The following is a 17,209-nucleotide window of genomic DNA, read 5'->3' as shown; positions in this document are numbered from 1 at the left end:
GTAACCACTTGGTGCCTGGACTTGCCCTGAGCCCAGAACTGTATGGCCTGGTTACTTGGTCAGCTGACTCCAGGCACAACCATGAGAATCCGGCGTTAAACTTCCTCACTTATACTGCCCTTTGCATTACCATGATATCCAGGCAATTTCTCCCTTGACGCAGCCGTTGAAACTGTTCAATGAAAGCACAGATTTCTGAGGGCGCCATTACATTTTCCCACTGTTTCTACATCTTGGCCTTCTAAAAGACGTCTTTTTCCCAACTCAGATTTATTTCATTTTTTGCCCAGGGAAGTGATCACCTCCTTGCATGACATAAGAGAAATATTTTTCCTTTGTTCTCCTTTTACAATCTCATTGCACTGGACAAAGTTGAGTTACTCAAAAATAGTCTGAAATCGTCTTCTCAAAATCTTAAGACGTGATTTATCGCTGAAAAGTCCTTTTGGAATTTTAAAGGTAATTTGCTCCACAGCTGAATTCTTGTTGAAATAATAACTGTTACTTTTTTTTTTTTTTAATTGTAAACATTGTGAGTCCTGGATCAACTAAAAATTTCTGGCTGTGTGATTGAAAATCATATTGGCTGCCTTTCTGTTGATTGACTTGGCTTGATTGAGTCCTGTGGGAAACTGTCGCTTCGTTTCTGATCAAATTCACATTTCAACCCACATGTCCAGAAATTTCACTCTATCCACTGAAATGGACGAGAACGGAAAACACGTTTATTTCCTAGGAGGCTAAACTGACATTCTCTCCACATTACTGAACCTAAATTTTAATTGTTAGCATATCTTTAAACATTTTTCTCAAATATTTATTTTTCAGTATTTTGTATGCTTTCATTTCTCTATTCCAAAAGGCTACTCGGCATGAGTTAAAAAAAAAAATCATACTCTATGTGCCTGAGAATTTGAGAAAGGAGGTTTTAAAAAAAATCCTAGAGAAAGCATGTTTAATTAAAACTCTCCCATTTTTTCTAAATGTATGAAGTGCAGACTCAATTTATGAAATAGGAAATAATAGGTAGTTTGGCAACCCTTTAGACTGCTGTGAAGGTTACAGGATGAAGACAGAAAATGGCCTAGCTTAAAAGAGAAAACAAGCCACATGCTTTGAAATGTGCATTTACAAATGAGAACACAGTGTTTTGTCATTGCTACCAAATAAAGAATTGTGCCAGTAAACTTTTACGTGATAGCCTCACTAATTTAAAAAGTGAACTGAATTTGAAGCATTAAAAAATTGCTGTAGAGAACGGAAGCTATTCAACTATATGTAAAAAAAAAAAGAAAGAAAGAAAGAAAGAAAGCATATTTATTACACGGCTCAATAGCGTTGGTTTGAAATAGAAAATTGACTTCCATTAAGTATGCAGAAAAGTCACATATTTCTATGGCCTGAAAACTAAAGAATCTTCACGGCCATGTTAATTTTAGAAGTCATCCCAGGGATGACAAATGTCTTTAATTGCAAAGCTCTAGAAGAGATTTATGATATTGTGAGCAGTGCTTGTAAGCAGCATTCATGTGTCACACGGACAGAGAGGCACAAGGCGTGCCTACAGTGTGTTCACATCCTCAAGGAAACAAAACAGACAGGAGGTTTGGAAGAAAGCAAGCAGGAAGTAGTTAGACCGATGAGAAAATGTGAGAAATGGGACCACCAGGGAGTTCTAAAACACGTTTTACTTACAGTGAAAAACAGAGTGGAAGAAAATGGAGAAAATAGTTGACTGCTTGTGTCCATTTTTCTTGGAAGAAGATAGGGTGAGACACTGAACACGTTACTAGTTAGTAAAACAGGACGTACCTATCTCCCTTTTTTTGTCTTCCGTGGAATGTTGCCTGGAACTGACTCTCTCAGGTGTGAAGTCCAATCCACACACTCAGGCCTACAGACAAATCGCAATGCTAGATTTTCCCCCTGGAAGTACTAAAACCCAACAGAATACAAAAAAAAAAAAAAAAAAAACGGGGCTCCTACTGTTATTTCATGTGTTATGTGTTTGTGTGTACATATTTCATGTGTAATTTATGTATGCATATATGCTTCATGACGAAACTTTATTATTATTTAAATGCTTTTCAAGGCATAATCACTTTAAAATTTGATCATTACAACCTGGAGTGCACGGCATGTAGTGAAATGTATAACAAAGTACAAAACTTCCAAAAAAAAAAAAAAAAAAAACCTGGAGAAAGAGAAATGGAAAGCCACTATCAAAAACTTCAGTTAATCAAAAGAAGACAAAGGAAAGGAAAAGAAACGCACTTGACATGAGCAGGAAAAAAAATGGAAGAAAATATGTTTAATCATAACAACATCAATCATGGTGTTTTTTTTTTAATGAAAAGATCTAAATAACCCAATTAAAAATATGTGTATATGTGCCACTTATAAAAAAAACAAAAACAAAAACCACCTTTGCAGGGAGACAGAACAGAAGGGGTCTCCTGTGGGCTAAGCTGGCCTATGCTCATTACAACGCTGAGGGTGACCATGAACTGGCCCTTCTGCCTCCACCTCCCACGTGCTGTTTTAGAGATGGCAGCGGGAAGCCAGCCCCAGGCTTTATGCACGCTGCCCCATCACTATCCCTACTAAGCTGCATCAACAACCCAGAAACCCACATTAAGTATGAATGCATAAATGGTTAAAAAAAAAAAAAGTTAAAAGACACAAAATGTTATAAATACTACAGTTGGAGAACACAAGGAAACCAGAGTTGTTATTATAAGGACGCAGAATAGATGATAGAGCAAAGAATATCATCAGAAGTAATAAAAAGCATTTCCTAGCTATAATGAGGCAATTCATCAAATGTACAAAAATTCTAAATATCTCTGCTCTATTAGCAGGGCCACAAAAAGACACAATGTAAAAAAAAAAAAAAATGGGTAGAACAGCAAGAACAAAACAAATATAGAATTATCCTCATAAATTACAATGCTCTCAATAACTGATATGTCCATTTGGATTTAATTTATAGACAGATTAATCTAAAATATACTATTCAAACTTTTTGTAAGATCATTTTAAAACAAGATGCCTGCAGCAAAACTGTTTGCAGATAAGTACTTAATTTCAGAATGTTTTTCTCTAATTAACTGAGTTTGAGATTCTCGAAGTCTCAAAACTGTTAGTGACTTGTAACCCCACCCTGAAAAAGTTTAGGTTACAACTGTGGTGCTATGTTCACTGTGCACTTACACCCAGTAAATGTTACGGTCTTGACGTGTTCCAGCTGCAATTATAATTCTACTTTGAAATGCTAGGTGCAGAAAATAGGGGTGGGAACAGACTACAGAAGATGGAAACAAAGTAAAAGACATCTGATTCTAAAAATTATATTTCTAATAAAATATAAGTGTTACATGATACTTTATACACCCTGTGAACCTTCCTGGAGAGGGTAGATAAATCGTTTTTCTAGATTTTTGATCTTGCCAGTTATACAAAATTATACCCTCAAAAATATTTCTACTAGGGCTAGAGAGATGGATCAGCAGTTCAGAGCCCATATAATTCTTCGAGAGGACCAACATTCAATTCTCAGAATCCTGTCAGAGTGACGACTGTGATTCCAGTACCTCTGATGCCCTCTTCTGAACTCCACAGACACGTACACTCAAGTGCAAATACCCATACATAGACACCCATGCACATACTCAGCATTTTGTTTTAAGATCTTATTTTACTCTATTCTATCTCATAGAGGAAATAGGGCATGAGTTGTACGTAGTAGATAGATGATCAGCAAATACATGTGAGATATTAAATCAAAGACATTGCCTATTACATTTTCACCACTGTTCTGATGGTTAAAGTGCTCTCTAAAGAAAAAGGCATGAAACTGAGTAACATTTTCCAATGTATTAGTCACTACTGTTGATTTATTTCTATCTGGTGATAAGCAGGTGGCCAAGTGTGATTCTTAAGGACCTTTGCTTTGTCAGACCCAGACTGCAAAGTTTAATATTCACATAACTTCTTTTTCCACAGCCACTTCATAGGAAATGCAGTAAGAATTCTACATTTACTTATAGATAAGCATACTGAAAAAAAAAAATGACACTGTTTGACCACTAAACCAGATCATGAGTTTTAAAGCAAAATACTACTACCTTGAATGTTCATAACCCTTGTAATGTTGTTTTTCTTGTGTCTCACAGGTCTCCTGTTATGGCCGGAGGTCTCTTTGCAGTGGATCGAAAGTGGTTTTGGGAACTGGGTGGCTATGACCCCGGCTTAGAGATCTGGGGAGGAGAACAGTATGAAATCTCTTTTAAGGTAAGACACCCAGACTGTCCTCACCCCATATTTACAGACAATTCTGATCAAATGTGTTACTTTGCCTTGTGGTCTGTGTTGTGTGTTGGAGCTATGCCTCCCAAGGGAACTTTTAGAAGAGACGCAACCTCCTTCCCATGTTATAAAGAGACAAAGCTCTGCCACATGCAAAGAGAAACCAGTCACACTGCCATTTAAGCATGAACACACCTTTATGAACTCTACAGACCTGCTGCACCTGCTGCTCCCCTGGCAAAGACATTTGTCCTGGAGTGCTTACAGCGTAAAGAACAGAAAAGTAAAGATGACATTGGGAGACAGAAATCGAGTTGGTCCAGGTTTGCCTCTCATGTTCAAACAAAAGAGAAACAACTGAGATTTTTGCCTTAACTGGTTATTCCAAAACTCCACAAACTGAAAATAAATTTAATTTTCAAATACCAATTATAAATTAAGGAGTATGTTTTTATATGTGCTTTGTTTCATTTTTTTAATTTTTGAGACAAAGTCTTAAGCATAGTCAGGCTGGCCCAAAACTATATAACCCAGACTGGCCTAAAGCCCATTGTAATCCCCCTGTCTCAACCACGACTGTGCTTAGGATTTCAGGTGTGAGCAGGCTAGGACTTTAGGTGTGAGCAGTTAGCCACAAGCGAGTCTTGTGCTTTTTTTTTTTTTTTTTTTTTTTTTAATCTACAATTACCCATATCTCTACTTGCCTTAGTGATCAATTCTCAATAAAATGCAATGTTTTATCAAACACAAGTATATACATCCTATACACATACATATGTATGATTCAGTTTTAAATTCATCATATATAAATGATAAACTATAACATAGGAAAAGGGAGTTAAGCAAAATAAACTGTATGAGGCCTCATACTCCAAATTGCCAGTATGATTTTGAAATTCAGTCTTATAAAGAAAAGAAAAACTCCTTTCCTTCATCTTAACCATTGTTTGTATGGAAGCAAAGGCTGACTCTTGTCAGCCTTTGGTTGCTTCCATTACAAAGTCCAGCCAGTGTGTGTTGCAAAAAGAAAGTACACCATGAATATAAGTAGAGTCAAACATAAGAATCCAGCAGCAATTTTTAGAATTTCTGAAGAATGATTACAAACTGATCATTTTTAGTTTAATTTTATAATTTATTCACATTACATCCTGATTGTTACCCCCACCACTTTTATCATCTCATTCCCACCCGCCTTCCCTCCCTCTTCCCTCTTCCTCTCCACTAGTCCTCTGACAGGGGTGCCTCCTCCCCTACCATCTGACCACAGCCTATCAATTTTGTTTAGGATAGCCTGCATCCTCTTCTTCTGTGGGCCCGCAAGGTGTCCCCACCAAGGGAAAGTGATCAAACCACAGGTACCAGAGTCCATGTCAGAGGTAGTCCCTGTTTCCTTACTAGGGGATCCACATGGAGAATGAGCTGTCCACTGGCTATATCTGAACAGGGGTCTAAGTTTTCTCTGGTTGGTGCATCAGTTTGTGCAGGCCCCCCTGGGTCCAGATTTGTTGGCTTTGATGGTCTCCGTGTGGAGCTCCTCACCCCTCTGGGTCCAGTGCTCTGCCCATAGTTTGGCTGTGAGTCTTAACATCTGTTTTGATCCCCTGCTTGGTGGAGTCTCTCTATGTTGGGCTAATGTCCACTTATAAGTGAATACATATCAATCTGATTTTGATGAGACTGTAATACTAAATATTAACAGAACATTATACTTCCCTCAAGGAGTTGCAGAATAAATATGCTCAAAAGAAACATAGCTATAATTGCAGGTTTGGGGATCTAGAATTTTCCCTCTTATCTTTAAATACCATTCACTAAATTGGTGCATTTTTTTACCCATTTGAACATATAATTTTGCATCTATGATTTTTTTTTTACCGTTGAAGATGCATTGTTTTAAACTATTGAGTTTGCCAGTATCTTTGAGTCCTTCTGTTAGAGCGGCTATAGGTCTGTTGTGGTAGACATGCAGAAGTTAATGCAGCAATAATAATTACACAGTAGGATAACCCCATCCTTAGTGCTATAAGCCAAATGCTGAATTGAACACATTTGTATTGGCCGATTAAAAAAAAATAACCTTAAAAGGTGAATCTTATTATACCATTGTACAAATGGAGAAGCTAAGGCTTAGAGGTTTTTTAAGATTTATTTTCTTTGGGGCTTAAAGAGTAAATATAGAGTATACTATCTACGATTTGTTAAAGATTAAATAATTATCTATTACCACTTAGGGATTAAGATGCTCAACCTCAGCTTTATGGCCAAGACTATAATAAACAGGAAATGGCTTAACACCTATTTAAAGGAGACTAGTCCCAGTTTAAATACTTGATTGGCCTGTGAGGCCTTGTTGGAGGAGGTGTGGAAGCTTTGAAGTCTCAAGAAGCCCACACCACTCCAGTTGCCTCTCGGTCTTGTGCTTGTGGATTCAATGTAAAGTCTCTGCTGTTGCAGAGCTATGTCTGCTTGCCTAGCTCCCCACTGTGATGGCCATGGACTCAACCCTCTGGAACTATGAGTCTCAATTTAAACACTACCTTGTATAAACTTCCTTGGTCACGCTGTTTCATCACAGTGATAGAAAATTAAGTAAAACAACATCCAACCTTTAGCCACAAACATTCTCAAGTTAACTGTTAGCCTTTTGGCCCCTGCCTAGTGGGTTCTCCCATAAATGCAGCTGATGACCTGAAATTGCCTGGAACATATATAAGTTAGATGCATTGGTGTGTATCTGTAATCCCAGAACTCCTATGATGAGATAGGAGGTGGAGACAAGAATACTGCCTAGAAGCTTGCAGTCTGTCTAGCTTACAGTAAATATATAGATAAAAATATTTTAAAATAGAACATTGTATTTGATCACTGCATTGTTGTATTTATTATTTTTACCAGGCTTGAAAGAATACATTTTTTCATAGTTCAAGAAAATTTCCATGATATTCTCTTAACTTGTGAATGCCTGAAGTTTACAATATTGAGAGAATTTCTATTAAGCAAGAGATAGCTGTCTTTGAGTATTGCGCTGGCTGATAAGCAAAATTGTTAGTGAAAATCTGAAGAGTCTGTGGATCATACACTTGAATTCTAAATCACAAAGGTGCTTTTTTAGGCAAACATAACTTTCATCTCACCTCAGTGTCACTTGTACCTATCACATCCCTCCTGGATGACCCAGGATTTTATTACCCTATTTCCTATTTTCCAGTTGTCTGTCATTGTATAGGATATAATTGGAATGCAGTCCTGTCATCTTTGTCTAAAAACCATGGCAACCACATTGTAAGTTCAGGACTGAAGTGCCCTGGGTTGTTCGGTTGGAATGATAGATTCTTTGGTGACAGTTATGCCTTAGCAGGGTTCCATTTCAGACATGTCTCTTCCTTCTTCTTGATACTGTTTGCTGACCTTAGGGTTCCTGTCCCTCACTGTCAGCATTGATGAAATAGACAAACTCGATCAGGTTCTTAGGCAGACTATGCATCGAAGCAAAAATCTGTGCAAAAATAATCAATCAAAGGCATTATACACAAATAGGTCTAGAAATCATAATAAAAAGAAAAGTCACAAACATCTGATTTTTTAAAGATACATCCTATAAATTGTGATTAATCCTCAGTACAAAGCACTATAAGGTTCAAACTGATCAGTATTTAATATAAGTGAAACAAGGTGATTGATTGGAGCTCACTAGTGGCATTTTACACCTTAATATAGAAATTGCTCTAAGCTGCAATTTAAACATTAGCATTTAAAATTCTTCTGCAAGTTGTCATTATCAGACCTCTATTCCGTACTTTCACTCTTCAAAGAATTACTTCACAAATGTTTCTAAAACTTTACAAACAAAAATATTTCCTGAAAATCCTGTCTCATGAAGGACCAGGTTTTTAGTCAAATATAATACCCTTAATACCTTTCCTTAATTTTTCTAAAAAGACACCTCTGGCACATGAGTAGATTTTATGTTAGGCTATAAAATCCAGACTTTATAACTTCTAGAAGTTTTCTGAGGAAAAGATATGATCTTTTGCATTGTGCTCAGCATCCACATCTTTTCACATGTAACTGGACCCCTGTGATGTTCAGAATCATCCAGCTGTCTTTTTTTTTAATTTTATTAATTTATTCAGATTACATCTCAATTGTTAGTTCATCACTTGTATCCTCCCTTTCCTCCCTCCCTCCCACATTCCTCCTATTTCTCTCCCCTAGGTCTGTGACCCAGGGGGACCTCCTCCCCCACTATATGGTCATAGACTATCAAGTCTCATCTTGGAAGCCTGCTTATTCTTTCTTTGAGCCAACAGGCCTCCCCACCAAGGGGAGGTTGTCAAATATGGGGCACCAGAGTTCATGTCAGAGTCAGTCCCCCCCCTCTCCACATAACTATGGAGAATGTCCTTTCCATTGGCTAGATCAGAGTAGGGGTTTGATGTTTACTATTTGTATTGTCCTTGGTTAGTGCCATAGTTTGAGCATACCCCCGTGGGCCTCGATCCACCCATCACAATGTTCTTCTTGTAGGTTTCTAGGACACTCTGGGCTCTTCTATTTCCCCATTCTCCTATAGACCTTAAGTTCAACAATTAATAAATGGGACCTCATGAGTATGAGAAGCTTCTGTAAGGCAGAAGACACTGTCAACAGAACAAAGTGACAGCCTACAGACTGGGAAAGATTTTCACCAACCCTACATATGACAAAGGTCTAATATCCAAAATATATAAAGAATTCAAGAAATTAAACACCACCAAACCAAATAACCCAATTAAGAAATGGGGCTCAGAACTAAACAAAGAATTCTCAACAGAGGAGTATTGAATGGCTGACAAATACCTAAAGAAATGCCCAATATCTTTAGTCATCAGAGAAATGCAAATCAAAATGACGCTGAGATTCCATCTTACACCCATCAGAATGGCTAAGATCAAAAATTCAAGTGACACCACACGCTGGAGAACATGTGGAGAAAGGGGAACACTCCTTCATTGCTGGTGGGAATGCAAACTTGTACAACCACTTTGGAAATCTATCTGGTGCTATCTCAGAAAACTGGGAATAAGGCTTCCTCAAGACCCAGCTATTCCACTCCTTGGAATATACCCAAAAAGTGCTCCACCACACAACAAGGACATATGCCCAACCATGTTCATAGCAGCCTTATTCATAATAGCCAGAACCTGGAAACAGCCCAAATGCCCCTCAGTGAAAGAATGGATAAAGAAACAGTAGTACATTTACACTATGGAATACTACTCAGCTATTAAAAACAAGGAAATCCCAAAATTTGTGGACAAATGGATGGAACTAGAAATGGTCATAGTAAGTGAGATAACTATTTCTTATTTTGATTTCTACTGCTGTAATAAAACACCATGACCAAAGGCAACTTTGAAAGTAAAGGGTTTATTTTGTCTTACACTTCTAGATAACAGTCCCTCACTGAGGGAAATTTGGTCTGGAACCTGGAAGCAGGAACTGAAACAGAGACCATGGAGGAATGCTGCTTACTGACTTGCTTTACGTGGCTTGCTCAGTTTCCTTCTCTGCTCATGACTCAGTGGTGTCACTGCTCACAGTGAGCTCAGCAATTCTATCAATTGGCAATCAATAAAATTCCCCCATGTTACATGCCTGCTTGTTTACAGGCAATCCGATGCAGGCATTTTCTCAGTTGAGGGACTTATTCCAATTTGACTCTAGTTTGTATCAAGTTGACAAAAAAACTAAAAAGGACACAAGTATTCAGGAGGCCGAGATGGGAGAATTATGAGTTCTGGACCAGTCTGAGCAGCATTGTGAGATTCCAGTTTAAAAACAAATATATTTTTTTAAAAAGAATAAATATGTAAGAGGCAGGCGGATCGCTGTAAGTTCGAGGCCAGCCTGGTCTACAAAGTGAGTCCAGGATGGCCAAGGCTACACAGAGAAACCCTGTCTCGAAAAACCAAAAAAAAAAAAAAAAAAAAAAAAAAAAAAAAATATATATATATATATATATATATATATATATATATATATATACAAACAGATAAGTGGATAATAGATAGATAGATACGTAGATACATAGATAACCAGTTATGGTAGCACACACATTTAATGCCAATATTTGGAAGGCAAAAACAGGTAGATAGAGTTCTGTGAGTTCAGAGTCAGCCAAGGCTACATAGTGAAACCTGCCTCAAAATTTTTTATCAAATTTATCTTAAGAGAAGATAGTATATAAAGTGCTATATGAAAAAGGAGGAGGAACCAAAGGAAGGAAAAGGGTTTTCACTCTAAACTAAAATGTTTCAAGACAGCTCAGGAAGCCGCTGACTTTGGAAATGACAAAATGCTGATACTTGGGTACTTAAGCAAGGTGTCAAAACAACAGAATAAACAATAGCAGCAGTACAACAGAACAGAAAAATAAAACCTGCTACAGCTGAAATGAAGATCACTAGACAAAACAAAAAAGAAACTAGATATTCTTCAAACATCTAGGCATGTATAGAGAGAGGTGGAGAAAGGGGGAATGGAATTAGAATAAAAACAAAGAAATTTTAAATTTAATATCAAAATTATATTTGCCTTAGGAAAAACACTGAAATTAAAGTACCATATGTCAGAACACAGAAGACACTGCTAATGCAGCATTCAGAAGAAAACCAAGATTCCGGAGTGTTTATGTTTCTGTAAAAAGACAGGGTAGCCTTCTGGGAGGATATAGGGGTGACTCTTGCTTAGATTCCTAGTAGCAGGGGTCATGGACACTGAAGAGGACAGGACTCCTAGTGGAGGAAAGTGAACACCAACCCACACAGAAAAATATTGACCCAAATTTACCCTGCCTACAAGATGTGCAGGAATAAAGATAGAGCAGAGATTGAGGGAATGTCTAACCAATGCCTGGCCCAACCTGAGTCTCATCCCATGGGAAAGAACCAACCCCTGGCACTATTAACGACACTCTTCTATGCTACCAGACAGGAGCCTAGAATAGCATACGTCCATAGCATAGTGTAGCTAAAAGGCTACACCCAGCAACAGATCCACACAGATGCAAAGCATCACAGGCAAACATTGAGCAATGCATAAGGAGTCCTGTGGAAAAGTGGGGAGATGGGTAGAAGGACCTGGAGGTGACAGGAGCTCCACAAGAAGACCAACAGAGCCAACTAACCAGGGCCCAGAGGGGCTTGCAGAGATAGAAGCGCCAACCAAGGACCATGCATAGACTGGACCTAGGTCCCCTACACAGATGTAGCAGATGGTTAGCTCAGACTTCCTATGAGTCCCCTAGTAAGGGGAGCAGGGGCAGTCTCTGACATGGAGTCTGCTGCCTGCTTTTCTATTACACCCCTCTCGTGAGAATGCCTCACCAGGCCACAGGGGAAGGAAGAGTCATGATTCGACTTGCTGAGCTGGGGTTGGTGGGTAGGGGGAGCTCCCTTTTTCTGAGAAATAGGGGAGGGAGGAAGACGGAGGAGGGCTAGGAGAAGAAGACAGAGGGGACCGTGATCCGAATGTCAAGTGAATAAATAAATAAATTTTTAAATTAAAAAAATAGAAATAAGAAAGTTAAAAAACCCAAATCAAATTAAAAATTAAATAAGCCAAATAAAATAAGGACAGAGATGAATAAGCACAGAAAGAAGTTAATAATTTTGAAAACAAAAAGCTAATGGTGCAAGAGACAAAAGCAAGTAATTAATAAGAGAAATAATTATAGAAATGAGTAAAATAATTGAGTGTGGTAATTAACCATGAAAACACAAAATACAAATGTAAAAAAAGATAATAAAAGAAAAGTAATTTTAAGAAAATGTAAATACATGTAAGATAGTACTGTGGTTCTATGCAAATAAAATTAATATAAGCAAGATGAATGTTTGTCAAGAATAGTGTAGGTATACTTTATCAGAATTTCCTGCTAAAGATCTTACAGCCAAATATCCCACCAACTCTGTCCTCATTTGGAGGGTAAATTAAGAAAAAAAATCTGGAAAGTTCCCTCAGGTTGCTGACAGAATCTAATTCTGCAGCTATGGACTGAGAGCACTGTAAAATGGCCATGCTCAGCTCCTTCCAGCCACGCTCAGCTCCCCCAGGCCATGCTCAGATCCCTCAGGCCATGCTCAGCTCCATCCTGCCATGCTCAGCTCCATTCTGCCATGCTCAGCTCCATCCTGCCATGCTCAGCTCCATCCTGACATGCTCAGCTCCATCCTGCCATGCTCAGCTCCATTCTGCCATGCTCAGCTCCATCCTGCCAGGCTCAGCTCCATCCTGCCATGTTCAGCTCCATCCTGCCATGCTCAGCTCCCCGAAGCCATGCTCAGCTCCCCCCAGGCCATGCTCAGCTCCCTGCAGGCCATGCTCAGCTCCACCCTGCCATGCTCAGCTTCCCCAGGCCATGCTCAGCTCCATCCTGCCATGCTCAGCTCCATCCTGCCATGCTCAGCTCCATCCTGCCATGCTCAGCTCCATCCTGCCATGCTCAGCTCCATTCTGCCATGCTCAGCTCCATCCTGCCATGCTCAGCTCCATCCTGCCAGGCTCAGCTCCATCCTGCCATGCTTAGCTCCATCCTGCCATGCTCAGCTCCATCCTGACGTGCTCAGCCCCATTCTGCCATGCTCAGCTCCATTCTGCCATGCTCAGCTCCATCCTGCCATGCTCAGCTCCCCCCAGGCCATGCTCAGCTCCATCCAGCCATGGTCAGCCTCTTCTGGCTATGCTCAGCTCCCCCAGGTCATGGTCAGCTCTTCCAGGCCATACGCAGGTCCTTCAGGCCACACAGTCCTTCTCAGGTGGCTTCCTCTGAAGCCTCTTCCAACATGCCAGCTTCTTGCTTCCAGACCATAAGTGAAATTTCTCTCATACTTCAAAATCTCCAGATCTCTTCTTTCAGGAAGAACCGACTCATAGCTCATTTGTGAGGATCAGACTCCCCTCAATAGGATAATTCCCCTACTTATTAACTCTTGGCTTCTAAATACCCCCTTGCTTTCTTTATAAGTATCATCCAAATATAAACTCCATCACACACCCAAAGGGAGGAGATTATACAAAGACCTCTTTGCCTGAGGTGGGAATCTAAAGTCCATCTTAGAATTCTTCATGCTGCACTGACCACAACTATGAAAATAACGATAAAATCATCAGAAAGCTAACTTCTCCAAAAATATAATGCTAGCCTCCTTGGTTTGTTTAGAAATTTTTTTCTAAACCATTAATGAGCACATAATCACACAAGTGTATTTTAGGTTTTTTGCCTTGAAATTTTGCGAGACTTTTTTTTAATCAAGACATCTTTTTACTCTTTATTAATTTATTCATATTACATCTCAATGGTTATCTCATCCCTTGTATTCTCTCGTTCCTCTCTCCCATTTTCCCCTTACTCCCCTCCCCGATGACTGTGACTGAGGGGGATCTCCTCCCCCTCTATATGATCATAGGTATCAAGTCTCTTCATGGTAGCCTGCTATCCTTCCTCTGAGTGCCACCAGGCCTCCCCAGCAAAGGGATATGGTCAAATATGGGGCACCAGAGTTCGTCTGAAAGTCAGTTTTAAGACTAGGCTTCATCGCATAGCTCAGGCTGAGCCACCGCCGTGTTTACAATCAATATGGTGGTGGTGGTATGGTGTGGTAGTGCTTGTTGTTGTTGTTGTTGTTGTTGTTTTGTATGAACTAATCTAGAATTTTTAAATATCTGTTATTCAAGGTTTAAAAAAAGTTCTGTTATCTACCTAAACTATAATCGGAAGTATAGCCTTACATGAATATGAAATAAAGGAACAAAGAATGTTAAATAAAAAGAATTAGGCAATTTTGTTTTACTAATAGGGAACAATAGAAAAACCATTGGGAAAAATCTAAAAAGTACAGAGTGAAAATGTACAAAAATGTCGCCTGCCTAACAGAAGCTTCTCAGCCTCATGAGGTCCCATTTATTAATGGTTAACATTAAGGCCTGGGCCGTTGGTGTTCTGTTCAGGAAGTTGTCTCCTGTGCCAATATGTTCCAGGCTCTTTCCCACTTTTTCCTCTAAGTGGCTTAGTGTCTCTGGTTTTATGTTGAGGTCTTTAATCCACTTGGATTTGAGTTTTGTGCAAGGTGACAAATATGGGTCCAGTTTCATTTTTTTACACACAGACCTCCAGTTAGACCAGCACCATTTGTTGAACAAAGCGACAGCCTACAGACTGGGAAAAAATCTTCACCAACCCTACATCTGACAAAGGTCTAATATCCAAAATATATAAAGAACTCAAGAAATTAAACACCACCAAACCGAATAACCCAATTGAGAAATGGGGCTTGGAACTAAACAGAGAATTCTCAACAGAGGAGTATCAAATGGCTGAGAAACACTTAAAGAAATGCTCAACCTCCTTAGTCATCAGGGAAATGGAAATCAAAACAACTCTGAGATTCCATCTTACACCCATCAGAATGGCTAAGATCAAAAACTCAAGCGACACCACATGCTGGTGAGGATGTGGGGAGAGAGGAACACTCCTTCATTGCTGGTGGGAATGCAAACTAGTACAGCCACTTTGGAAATCTATCTGGTGCTATCTCAGAAAAATGGGAATAGGGCTTCCTCAAGACCCAGCTATCCCACTCCTTGGAATATACCCAGAAGATGCTCCAGCACACAACAAGAAAATTTGCTCAACCATGTTCATAGCAGCCTTATTCATAATAGCCAGAACATGGAAACAGCCTAAGTGTCCCTCAGTAGAAGAGTGGATAAAGAAACTGTGGTACATATACACTATGGAATACTACTCAGCTATTAAAAACAAGGAATTCCCAAAATTTGTGGATAAATGGATTGAGCTAGAAATGATCATAATGAGTGAGTTAACCCAGAAGCAGAAAGAATCAAATGGCATATACTCACTTATATCTGCATACTAGCCCAAGGGGCATGTCCCATGAAAGCCTTCACTTACCAGGAAACTGGGACAGAGGGGAAGGCATCCTATTGGGACTCTAAATGAGAGACGCATGGGAGAATAGCAAAATAAAAGGATACAGAGGGTCCTAAAAATCTACAAGTAGAACAATATGATAGGCAGATTTGGGCCCAGGGGTCCCGCTCAAACTAAGGCACCAGCCAAGGACAATACAGGACGTAAACTTTAAACCCCTTCCCAGATCTAGCCAATGGTCAGAATATTCTCCACAGTTGAGTGGAGAGTGGGATATGTCTTTCTCACGTACTCTGGTGCCTCACATTTGACCATGTCCCCTGGAGGGGGAGACCTGATGGCACTCAGAGGAAGGACAGCAAGTAGCCAAGAAGAGACTTGATACCCTATGAGAATATATAGGGGGACGTAATCCCCCTCAGGAACAGTCATAGGGGAGGGGAATAATGGGAAAATGGGGGGTGGGGAGGAATGGGAGGATACAAGGGATGGGATAAACATTGAGATGTAACAAAAATAAATTAATAAAAAAAAATCCAAAAAAAAAAAAGAAAATGTACAAAAATAAAAATAGGAAGAAAAAGATTATTTGTATTTTAATTTTTATGTACATACATATATATAACATACAACTAGTATGCAAGTAATTACATATATACTTATATGTACATATACACATGTACATATGCATATATATGTACATATACATATATACAGATATATATGTAATTACAAAGATGTTGCTAATGTCACAGGTTCATATTCATAAAAACATTCCTAAACCCAGTTGATGTTTCTGAAAGTCAGCAGTAGTGAAAGACGCTAAGAGTAATACAGTCAAGAAGAATGAAGAGACCCCCTCTCTACCTTATAGAACAGTGTGAATAAAGACAGATTAAAGATGAATTAGCGAATAAATAAGAAAAAGAATGTTGTTGGCAATAGTTAAGTGATAAAAGAAAATCACCTAGTATTGAAAGCAGGAGACCCAAAGTAAGGAACGGCTCTATTTGACTGCAAGATGCGTTTTGCATGTTTGCATCTACCTAGAGGGAGAAGGTGGAAGAGGCTGTGTTCTTCTCCCTCCGCCCATTTGTATCCTGCCAGACCAATAGTTGGCATAGAAGGGCTTTATATGAAATGACCAGAGGGGCTTAAAAACACGTCTGACTCTGCACCGATGAATGAGCACATGTGTAGACAGATCCCAATATTTAAAAAAAAAAAAAAAAAAAAGCTCCAGATCAGGTAGAGATCCAAGGTCTCCATTAGGTCCAATCTTTGAAGCTACTAAGGAAATTCTGGTCTGCCAGGAAACTCTTGAGAAAATAAAATCTATATTCTTCTCAACCCTTTCCACAGGCCAGGACCCCAGAGTGCCTCATTTTACTTGGTTACATACTCCAACAGGTTCCAATTCCCCCACATCTGTTATCACCACTGCACTGTCTTCGATACGTGTTCCATGCGGCACCAAGCACACATTATTAGAGAAACAAAAAATAATAGTAGTGTACAAGTGTCCCAAACAGAACAGATTCCTAGGTCCCTGTCCTCACATTTTTTTCCTCACCTTTCCCAACTTCTTAAACCTTCCATTCACCATACACTGGCAAAAAAAAAAAAAAAAGACAAAGACAAAGAAAGAAGAAAGAAGAAAAAGAAAACCTACACTTTTAATTAACAAGCATTTTCAGGCTTTCTCCATAGTTTCTTGAAAATACAAAATCCCCCAAGTTTTGCACAGTCCTAAAATAATTTGCCTCTCTAGAAAAGCCCTCTCACCTGAAGGCATGGCCCATAGGATGTCATAATGATGTTTTGTACAAATGGTTGTGTTAGAAACAAATTTAGTCTTATAAAAAAAAAGTGTTCATTAGAATGCCTCTTTATGCCAGAGATGATTCTACAGAATTTTATATAGCTTCTCATTGCATTTATGGAACAACTAGATTAGAACCTTCT

General features: G+C 39.1%; 1 protein-coding gene across 1 annotated transcript in view; it reads left to right on the top strand.

Moving 5' to 3' along the window:
- Galntl6 (polypeptide N-acetylgalactosaminyltransferase like 6) overlaps nucleotides 1-17,209 on the top strand; it is a 750,388-nt gene that overhangs the window by 638,549 nt on the left and 94,630 nt on the right. Inside the window, 1 exon segment of the mRNA XM_051169799.1 lies at nucleotides 4,176-4,293. Within this exon segment, the coding sequence (XP_051025756.1) occupies nucleotides 4,176-4,293 (118 nt within the window).

Source organism: Acomys russatus, chromosome 27, assembly GCF_903995435.1.
Source record: "Acomys russatus chromosome 27, mAcoRus1.1, whole genome shotgun sequence".
In the NCBI taxonomy this organism is placed as follows: domain Eukaryota; kingdom Metazoa; phylum Chordata; class Mammalia; order Rodentia; family Muridae; genus Acomys; species Acomys russatus.
This window is presented reverse-complemented; position numbering and strand designations above follow the sequence as displayed.